We start from the raw sequence: 10,763 nt of genomic DNA, 5'->3' as shown, positions 1-10,763 counted from the left end.
TGTATTTTCTTATTAATCAATATGATAATAAATATTTTTTCTCAACTTAAAATAAAAAATAAAAAACAAATTAAATTATTCTTGTTTTCTACGTTTTAAGAAAGAAGTTCTTGTTGAAGGAGGTTGTGATAAAAATCGAGAATCATAAAATTTTTGAGTATTATATTGCTCTATTGCTTTAAGAGCATCTTTTGAGACTTCCCTATGAGGAATTATTTGAACAAAATTTGGACTAACAGCATCAACCATTTCTTTCCACATTTCATATTCTAATGTACATACTGTTTGAGAATTATTTTCTTGTTTTTTAGAGTCTTTTTTAGAAGTACTAATAGATATATAAGGTACTCTGTTTTTAACAACAATAAAAGCAGTTCCTTCTTTTATTAAAAAAGATGTATAAAATATATTTTCTACTGTTTGCCCAAAACTTTTAACGTTTAAAACAAATTGAAAGAATGGCATTTCTCCTTTTTTTGTTAATAAATCTTTAATCATTTTAATTCGTTCTGGTGTTTCTTTGGCTGCACTCCATTCATCTGCATTAACTGTTTTGGGTTTAATTGCTTCTCCAACATCAGATTTAATTGTTTTTTTTCTTTCTCGTGTTTTTCGTTCAATAATAATCCCACGAATAAGAGGATTAGATGGTGCAACTTTCCAACCACTAAGTAAGACTTCTTTACCAAATTTAATGAGTTGATTTTCGGTTACATCATTATTTTCTGAATATAAATCACGAAAACGAGTAATAAATGATGAAATATCATACATTTTAAATCCTGTTTTAAGTCTTTGTGATTTTTCTAATGTAACACCTGAAGTAATAGTAAAACATTCTGCATCAAGTGCTGCTTCACGAGGATGATCTATTTTATCAAATATTTTACCTGCTTTATCAACAAAATTTATAATTTCATCATTATCTGGATTTGATAATAATTCATGTTTAGCTTGAATTTCTTGCATAATTTCACGTAATTCTTTACGAACTGCAGAACGATCATTAGGTGTTGACATTTATGAAAAGATAATCAAAGTAACTTCTTTCTTTCAATTTCTTCTTTTAATGAAAACCCTTTTTATTAAAAAGAGAAAAACATAAAATCATTTAAAAAATAAAAGATTGTTTTTCATTTTATTTTCCTTTTTAGAAAAGAACTGTTTTCGTTCATAATGACAAAACCCTATTGTTCCCATCTCCATTCATTAGAATATCATCAAATTTTCCGTTATATTGGAATTACACATTTAAGATTATTAATTCAAGTTTCTAAAGAAGTTAAGAGATGTGTAGAAAGTATTGATCAGTTACTTGTTCGACATGATTTATTAAAATATTTAAAAGAATTTCCAACAGTAAAAAAAATATTTTATTTTTCATTTAATTTTATTATTGAAAAAATTCCACAAATAACATTTCTTTCAAATTTAAGAGAATTAGAAATTAGTAATTTAAATTGTATTGATTATAATTCACTTAATAATATTCTTCAATCAGTTAAACTTACAAAATTAAATTTTTGTTTTTTAAATCAAATGAATGAAGAAAATAGTATTAAATATATTAATTGTATTGTAACAAATCAACCGTATTTAAAAAGTTTAAAAATTTCAAAAGATTTATGTTTGTATAAACATTATTCTAATTCTTATTCAGTTCAAAATTTAAGTCAATTAACTCGTTTAACTCAATTAAAAATATTTTCATATTCTAAAAGTCATTGTACATTACCAAATTTACAAGAATATAATGTCTTTGTTAATGACCCTCATTACTTTAATGAAACAATTCAGTATTTTACTCAATCTAAAAATTTAAAAACACTTATTCTTCGTGGAAGTTTTGCTGAAACATCAAGTATTTATAATGTTACTAAACTTACTCAAATAAATACTCTTGATCTTACTGGAACTAATATTGATAATGATTCAGAAGTTATTCAACTGTCTAATTCTTCTTTTAATACAATTAAATTTAATGGATTTTTTGGTATTAATGGTGAATCAATTCGTTTCTCAAATTTAGGAAACAAATTTTATATTGACTCTGAAATATATTTGGATAGAGAAATTGGTCATATCCCACCTTCTTTAATTAATCAAATCAAAAATGAACTTAAAAATACCTCACAAAGTTCTATTAGACCTTTTTCTATTTCAATTCTTTCTAATAAAATTACTTTACAAGCACTCATCATCTCAACTCTTTTTCCTCATTGTTATCAATATTGTCGTGTTGAAACAAATACTTTTAATTGTTCTAATTTTACATTATTTGAAGAATATGAAGTTACATTTAATCACATTGCATTTAGAAATGTTTCTTTTCTCCTTAATTTTAATGTTTTACAAAACATGTATTGTCTAACATCACTTTCATTGTATAAAATAAATACTGAATTACCTATTAACTTATTAACTCAATTAAAAAAATTGGCTATTTATGACGGTATATTTCAACATATCAATAATTTGAAATTAGAATTTATTCGTTTCTTTAAAGTAAGACAAGTTAACATAAATGAAGTTATTGAAATGACTACTTTAAAAAGTATTTTTTGGAAAGAAATGGAACAAGATTTACCACTCAACAATTTAGTGACTACCTCAATTTTACGAATTGTTATTGAAGAAGAAAAAATACCTATTGAGGATTTACCAGCTTTTGAAAAGAAGAGAATATTTGTTAATTCTTATGATTTTGAGTTTGATGGATATGATGAGTCAGGAGAAAACGAAGACCTTTCAAATTCTGATAACTCCGAAGATTCTGATAATGATGCGGATATTAACGTTGATGAGATTGAATAATGAAGAATAGTAAATTAAACATATATTATATTTAATTAAATTAAATTTTCTCTTTTTTTTTCCTCATTTCATTTGTTGTAAAAATAGAGAAGATGATTTGGAAAAAAGCGATAAAAAAATAATGAATGAAAAATTAAATGAAAACTCTAAATACAAAAAATGTCTTTCAAAAAGGTAGTATGTTTTCCCTTTAAATTATGGAACATGCTTCCATATATCCAACAATTAGTGTTATTAACATTAATAATTTTACTACCATTTCCTTATATGATAGAACCTGGTTTATTATCAATACCATATTTATTAGAATTTTTAGTAGTTTCATTTAGTGGGATATTTACAGAAACATATATTTTAAGGGGATGGTCATTATTAATTACTCTGTATTCATTTGTTCATTTTATTCTTTTACTTGTATTTTATTTGGTTGATATCGAAGAACATTGGGGACTAATGTTATGTGGATTAATGTTTAAAAATCAAAAACAAGAATATTATATTCTTCATACAATTTTTGTTGGAGTGATTGGAATTATTTCTTTTTTTGGAATTTTTTCACGTTCAGAAAAAATTATTATTCGTCATACAGCTTTAGTTCCAACTCTTACTGCTTTGTTCTTTTTTATTTCTGCTTTTGTTGTTAATTCATCTCAAGGAGGAATCATTCCAATTTTATTCTTCTTAGCTTCAATAGTTTTAATTATTTCACCAAGATTATTATTTAAATTCCTTTCAGTCTCACTTGCTTTTATAATGTTTATTTATTTAATTATATTATCATTGTGGAATGTCTTCTCATTTGTTTCTAATGAATATAATTTCTTTCAGGTAACTGAATTAGATGTATTACAAAAAGCTATGTCTACTGTTGGATTTTCTATTGTTAAATATCCTTCTTGGGTTTTCTTTGGTATGAATTATGTTGCTTATTTAATGTTTCCTCTAATATGTCTTTGTATCAAAATTATATTTAATGAAAAAGAACCAGAAAATAATTTAGAAAATTCTCCACAAACAGGAATAACAGAATTTACATCAAAAACAGAAGAAGATAATTCAGAAGAAGAACCATTCATTGATGAAAAGAAATCAAAAAATAAAATAATTAAAGAAGGATTAAAACAAATATATAAATTTATTATTACATGTCTAGCAGTTTGTTTACAAATAATTGTAAAAGGAGGAGTATTTATTTCAATTATTGTAATGTTTTGTGTAGGTCTTGTAAATATTAACATCTTTGGATTTTCATTTTTAGTTATTTCTATTTCATTAATATTTATTCCAATTAATTATTGTCAAAAATTATGGCCAATTGTTATTATTTATACATTAATTATAGTATTAATGGAAATGATTGTTCAATTAGATTACATTGATATTTCATCACTTCCATCATACACTGGATTATATAAATTTAACGAACAAACAACACATTCTGTAGATATTCAATGGGATGATACTCATCTTGGAGAATTAATATCAAAGATTATTTTATTATTTGTTTCATTTCTTGAATATTATGCAAATAAAATTGGTGTTAAAGTGGTTCATGATGATAGTAAAATAGAAGTATTTAAATATTCATGTGCAAAATTTATTGATTTCTGGGGATTATTTATTTGTTGTGTGGTTATTGCAATTGCTGCTTTTTATGAAGACATTAATATTGAATTAATTTTATATATTATTGCATTAGCAATTCTTGTTCTCTTACAAACCCATTTTGTTTATTCCAAAGTAGTAATACAATTTATTTTACCTATTTATTCAATCATATTCTTTGTTGTTCTTCTTGTTCGTTATGTTTCTCAATTTAGACCTGATTCAGTTTATTCAAACAATAATGAAATTTATATTAATAATTTTTGGGATATCTTTACTGGAATGAGTCAAGTAGAAGTTGGTTGTTTAAAATATAATTCATTATGGGAACGTCTAAAAGGATTTTTACCAAATATTCTTGTTATTGCAGTTTGTGCTATAGAAAGTCGTTTATTAATTACTGTTCCTCGTTATTTAAAAGAAGTTGAAGATATGTACCTTGCTGAATTAAAGAAAAAGAGAGGGGTTCAACATTTTGACCGAGATACACTTCAATATTCATTCAATAGATTTGAACAAGAAGCACGTTTAGCAGATGAAAGTAATGAAGAAAAGAATTTAACTAAAGTTGAATTAATTTCCACAAGTCAAGAAGGACATAAAATTCTTAAATCTAAGAAAGATAAAACAAATAAACAAAATAAATATTTAGATGATGAAGAAAAGGTTCAATGTATTCCTAAGGTTATTTGTGAATTATCTGATTTAGTTATGAGGTTTTTAGCAATTTATATTCCACACATATCAGTTATTTGCGCTATTATTATAGCTGCATATCCAATTGTTGATTCTACATTTGAACATCAAACATGGGATTGTTTACACTTTTTATTATTCATAACAACTATGATTTGTCTTCTTTCTAAGAAAGGATTTAATGCAGCATGTGCTCCATTATTATGGGTTTGCACTATTAGTATGATTATATTAATTATTCCGAATTTTAGAACATTCAACCAATTAATAGACCAGTATAATGTTTTTGGATCAACTCAAACAAAAATATGGGTTTATAGTCTTATTGGAATTAAAACATGTTTTGATGATGTTTTAACAGCACCTAAATGTGTTTCTTATGATGAATTAAAATATCCATATTGTTGGGATTTAATAAAGGATTTTCTTGTAATTTTTTTCCTAATTATTATAACAAGGACTTCATTTTTCTGGGGAAGAATATATAAAAAGAAAGAAAGATTAACATTATTTAGATATATTGATTTGGAATATGATTTAAAAAAATATTCATGGAATAAAGTAAAATATTATATTTCAAATTTCTTCAGTTATTTTGGTCCACTTTATATTCTTTTGGTATTAATGATTTGTATTTGTTTACATGCTAATGATTTTATGGCAATTCTTTATATTATTATTTCTTTAGTTGCAGTTATTTGTCCACATAAAATTCTTACTAAAATGATTCCAGTTGTAGAAATTATTTTATTAATACTTGTTATTATTAACTCAGTTTGGACAATTCCATTAGAACCATTAGATACACAATGGGAAATTTGGAAGAAATGGGATTGGGATATTGATTATTCTTTAAGAAAATATACATTATTAATGCCAGTTGAACAAGGTAAAAAATTATTGGTAATAAAGGTATTTGACTGTTTATTTATTTTTCTTATTAACCGTATATCCTTCCATTTTAGAGAAGGTCATGTTCATGAAATATATAAATTCATTTCACCACCTTATTTCCCTGAAGAATCTCGAAACATTTTTGATGGGGTTCATCGTGTTTTATTAAAATATTTTAATCTTATTTGTGGAATTGTTATAATGTTACTTGCTGTTAATCGTAAAGATATTATATCATATGTTTATGTTGGAATGACAATGTATATTGTTTTTAAAGGTAAATTCCTTAGAGAAAGAATTCAATGGAAGATATTACAAGTTTTAAATTTCTTTATTCTTATTGTACAAAATATTTTTGTATTATCTTCTCTTCTTACTTACTTTAAAGATGATGAAGAAACTAAAAAAACACAGGGAATTAATTTAGTGTTGCAAATCTTTGAAACATTTGGACTTTATATGCATGCAGGAGAACCATTTGTTTTTAATGTAGTTATATTATTTGTTATGTTAATTAGAAGTGCAGTGTTTAGACAAATACCAGAGACATTCAGAAAATTAGAAGATAATATTGAAAAAGAACGAGCAAATATCTTTGTAAAATTAAAAGAGTTGATTGATTTAGATAGAGACAAAATAATGATTGAATTAGATAAAAAATATAATGAAAAAGTTCTTCGTATGAAAAGATTAGACGAGTTGAGAGAATTAAGAAAAAAAGATAGATTAAGTGATTTCCATGATAATGATCTTGTTGAAGTTTCAGAAACAGCTCCAAAAGAAATTATAACGAAAGGATTCTTCCAAAATCTTTGTGGTACTACAAAAGAAATTTCTTTAAACTGTATTGATGCTTTGATCCATTTCTTACATAGTAGAAATCTTGTTGTTCGTTTAAATTTACCTAAAAATGCTACTGATGAACAAATAGAAGATAGTTTATATACTACAATTAAACCAGTAAGTAAAGAACCATCAGCTACTTTTACCCCCAAAATTGGATCAACTAGACAAACTCCAAGAAATACAGTAGATGTCATAACATCTAGCGACATTGTTCAATCAGACGATAATGATGATAATGATGAAAATGTATTTTATTCCGTTAAATCATCACCAGAAAATTTATCAATAAACTCTTCAACTTCCTCTTCAGAAGAAGAATCAAATGTTTCAAAGGAAGAAGAATCAGAGGTTTCAGAAGAAGAGAATCCTCCACCATCAGCCAAACTTGTTCCAAAGAATGAAGTACAACATCAATTGAAATCAATGTCAGATATTATTGAAATGGAACAAAAAGAAGAAACAAGTCAAAAAAGTTCTTTATCTAATTTGGAGAATCCTAATGTTAAGTCAAATACAACCACTCCAGAAAAAAAAGTTACAATGAAAACTTCAAGAATTTATTCAAGTAAAAATCAAATTCCTATTCATAAACCTATTCCACAAAGAAATTATGAATTTATTCAAATTCATGAAAGAAATGAACCATATAAATATAAAGGTAGAATATATATGTTATTCTGGGGACTTTGTTTTTATTTTGGTCAACAAACCGAGGTTTTGGTTCAAATTATTTTAGTGATTAATGAATTAATTAATCAAAATGTTTTAAGTGCTGTGTTCCCTATTATTGGATTTGCTGTTATAGCACTTTCTATTAGACCATACCCAACTAAATTCTTTTGGAATTTCTTATCATTGTATAATGTATGTCTTATTCTTGTTCGACTATTCTTCCAATTACCAGGATTTTGTTTAACTCCAAATGAATATGATCAACAATATGATGTTATTTCATATACCACTCATATTTTTAACGAAAAAACAATGCAATGTGATGCTACACCATTAACAAAAAATCATATGTCTCCTGTTTATTTAATAGGAATTTATCCAGTTCATCGATACATTGCATCAAGATTTATTTGGGATATTCTTTGTTTATTTGCAATATTAATACATTTGTCATGTATGAGATCACGTGGATATTGGAAACAACAATATTTATTAAGAAGACAATGGTCTAATTTGATTATTGAAAATTATAGAAGACAATTAGTCAATAAAATTAAACCAAGAACATTTGGAGAATTAAAATTTGTTGTTGAAGCATTAGTAGATTTTGAAGCACCTGATGGAGAAGAAGATTTTCTTTCATATAAAAAACATGATTTGTTTGTTGTTGAAAATATGCAAGTTAATGGAGATTTATTTGTTTCCAAAGGAGGGAAAATGGGACTTATTAATTGTGAAAATGTAACTATTTATGTTCAAAATGGTAAAGTAATAAATAGCCAAGTTTGTAAAAAATCAAAAAAGGTACATAAAAAAACATATGACAAGAAATATTGTGTAAAGAAAGATAAAGTTTTAGATGCTATTGATGAATTTGAATGTGTTAATTATCATGAAGTAGAAATGTTATCAGAAAAATCTCTTGAAGTTAGTGAACAAATGAGTTCAGATAAACTAAATAATTTCCTCAAAGATCGTGAGGAATATTTGAGAGAAAAAGAATTAAAAGGTAAAAATAAAAATATGATTGATAAAGCTTTTAGTACAGTATATAGTCCTCTTAAATCATTCTTTAATTCTATTGTCAATGACCAATTTAAACAAGGAGCTGATTTTTATATACCATTGTTTATTAGTGAAGCTCTTTGTTTCTTATTCCTTATTATTTTCCAAGGTACTTTTACTAATATTCAAGGTAGTTTTATTAAATTCTTTACAGATGATTATTTACCAATTACCTATGTTCTTGGATTATTTTTACAATTTGCAATGATTCTTGCAGACCGTATTATTTATTTATGTAAATCTATTAAAGCTAAATTAGTTATGCAATATTTTTCATTACTTTTATATCATATTTTAATAGTTATTGTATATCCTTCATTTGTTGAAACTAAAACAAAAATAGTTAAAGCATGTCTCACTATATTTTACTTATTCAAAGTTGTTTATTGGACAATTTCTGGGCTTCAAATAAGAGCTGGGTATAATATATTATCATCAAGACGAATATTAATGACAAATTATTCATTCTATTCTCAAATGGTCTTTCATACTTATTACACATTACCTTTTGTTTATGAAATTAGAACAATCCTTGATTGGTGTCTCTCAAAAACTTCAATGTTTTACAAACAATGGTTAAAAGTAGAAGATATTCATGCAGAATTATATATGAACCAATGTGACCGAGTAATAGAACGTAATAGAAATCATGTATATGGACAGCCAAGAGGAATTGTTGAAAGAATTACTTCTGGATTTATTATGGTTATTGTTCTTCTTGCAATTTTATGGTTCCCATTATTATTCATGTCATCTGCTGCTCCTAATTTTACTCAACCAAAACCTACAAACCTTGAAGTAGTTTTGAATTTCGTTGGTCAAGGAGAATTATATAAACAACAACAATCAGTATTCAAAGAAATTACTAAAACTGAATGGAATGAGTTACAAAAAGACCATTCTTCATTATCTCTTCTTTCTGGTGAAGCTATTTATTCAAGTCAATTATCATCCGATGCAATGACTTATTGGTTATTAACACCTCAAAAGAAAAAAGAGTTAAATACTAATTTACTTGCTGATGAAACATTAACATTAACTTATGCAATTTCCATGTCTCGTGAGTCATCTGCTGCATCAAATTCATTCAAATTTAGTGGATCATACGAAATGAATACCGAAGAAAAAAAGAAATTATCAATAATTCTAAATAATGGAACTAGTGATTTATATTTATCTATCTTTCCTCAAATCTTGGAGATGCCAACCTTAAAAGAGAAAGAAGTCCTTAATGCTTTTGATAATGTAAATATTACTTTAAAGCCAATTCTTCACTTCGACTCAACTACTAACTTGTATTATTGGTCTGTTCAACAATGTGTAGATGTTGATAAACTTTGGAATTGTTCAGAAGGAATAAAGTTTTTCATTGCATCTCCAAAAGTTCCAAATTCTGGTATTTTATCTGCTCTTAGTTCATTAGGTATTATTGGTCTTTATACTGTTGTTGTACTTGCACTTTATTCTTTAATCAAATCTGATTATGTAGGTCAGGCTCATACAATTATGTTTAAAAATCTTCCGAATTGTTTGGGATTGTTACAACTTTGTGATGATATTATTATTGCACGACAAGATGGTGATTTACGTCTTGAAGAAGATTTAGTGAATGAACTAATTACAATATATAGAACTCCTTCTCTCTTGTTTGAAAAGACTAAGTAAAATAATTTATTTTCTTCTTTTGTTATTTTTATTTTAAACTTCTTTTCTTTAACAACCAACAACTAACCTTAATGTAAATTATTAAAAACTTAAGCAATAGACAGTGCAACTTCCATCATTTGTGTAAATTTGGTTTGTCTTTCTTCAGCTGAGAGAGCAGTTTCCTTAAATGGACAATCAGAAATAGAACAAATAGTTAAGGCTTGTTTACCTGCTCTTGCAGCAATAGCATATAAACCAGCTGCTTCCATTTCTACAGCAAGTACTCCCATCTTATCCCATTCTTTTAATGAACTTGCATCATCATAAAAACAATCACTAGAAAAAACATTCCCTACTGCATATTTAGCTCCAATCTTTTCAGCAGCTTCAACAGCTTTATGAACTAACTCATAATCAGCTATTGGGCAGAATGTTCCTGGGAGTTTATATTGTTGCATAAAATTACTATTATGACAAGCACCAGTTGCTATGACAATATCCCCAATATCTAATTTAGAACTAAT

General features: G+C 25.9%; 5 protein-coding genes across 5 annotated transcripts in view; 2 read left to right on the top strand and 3 right to left on the bottom strand.

The window, feature by feature from the left end:
• Nucleotides 1–75: 75 nt before the first annotated feature.
• On the bottom strand, nucleotides 76–1,020 carry ENU1_178420 (Nse4 protein; the record flags this gene model as incomplete). Its single annotated transcript, XM_008861402.1, has 1 exon — nucleotides 76–1,020. One exon carries the CDS (start codon nucleotides 1,018–1,020, stop codon nucleotides 76–78), a length of 945 nt encoding a protein of 314 aa, XP_008859624.1.
• Nucleotides 1,021–1,176: 156 nt separating this feature from the next.
• On the top strand, nucleotides 1,177–2,814 carry ENU1_178410 (hypothetical protein; the record flags this gene model as incomplete). Its single annotated transcript, XM_008861401.1, has 1 exon — nucleotides 1,177–2,814. One exon carries the CDS (start codon nucleotides 1,177–1,179, stop codon nucleotides 2,812–2,814), a length of 1,638 nt encoding a protein of 545 aa, XP_008859623.1.
• Nucleotides 2,815–2,973: 159 nt separating this feature from the next.
• ENU1_178400 (hypothetical protein) lies at nucleotides 2,974–10,257 on the top strand (the record flags this gene model as incomplete). Its single annotated transcript, XM_008861400.1, has 1 exon — nucleotides 2,974–10,257. The coding sequence occupies one exon, from the start codon at nucleotides 2,974–2,976 to the stop codon at nucleotides 10,255–10,257; it is 7,284 nt and encodes a 2,427-aa protein (XP_008859622.1).
• Nucleotides 10,258–10,346: 89 nt separating this feature from the next.
• On the bottom strand, nucleotides 10,347–10,697 carry ENU1_178390 (purine nucleoside phosphorylase, putative; the record flags this gene model as incomplete). Its single annotated transcript, XM_008861399.1, has 1 exon — nucleotides 10,347–10,697. One exon carries the CDS (start codon nucleotides 10,695–10,697, stop codon nucleotides 10,347–10,349), a length of 351 nt encoding a protein of 116 aa, XP_008859621.1.
• Nucleotides 10,698–10,758: 61 nt separating this feature from the next.
• ENU1_178380 (purine nucleoside phosphorylase, putative) overlaps nucleotides 10,759–10,763 on the bottom strand; it is a gene marked incomplete at both ends in the record, with an annotated part of 255 nt that continues 250 nt past the window's right edge. Inside the window, one exon of the mRNA XM_008861398.1 lies at nucleotides 10,759–10,763. This exon is cut by the window's right edge and continues 250 nt beyond it. Coding sequence (XP_008859620.1) covers nucleotides 10,759–10,763 — 5 coding nt within the window.

Source organism: Entamoeba nuttalli, assembly GCF_000257125.1.
Source record: "Entamoeba nuttalli P19 unplaced genomic scaffold asmbl_7991, whole genome shotgun sequence".
Lineage (NCBI taxonomy): Eukaryota > Evosea > Mastigamoebida > Endamoebidae > Entamoeba > Entamoeba nuttalli.
Note: the sequence above shows the minus strand (reverse complement) of the source record. Positions and strands in the feature narration are given on the sequence as shown.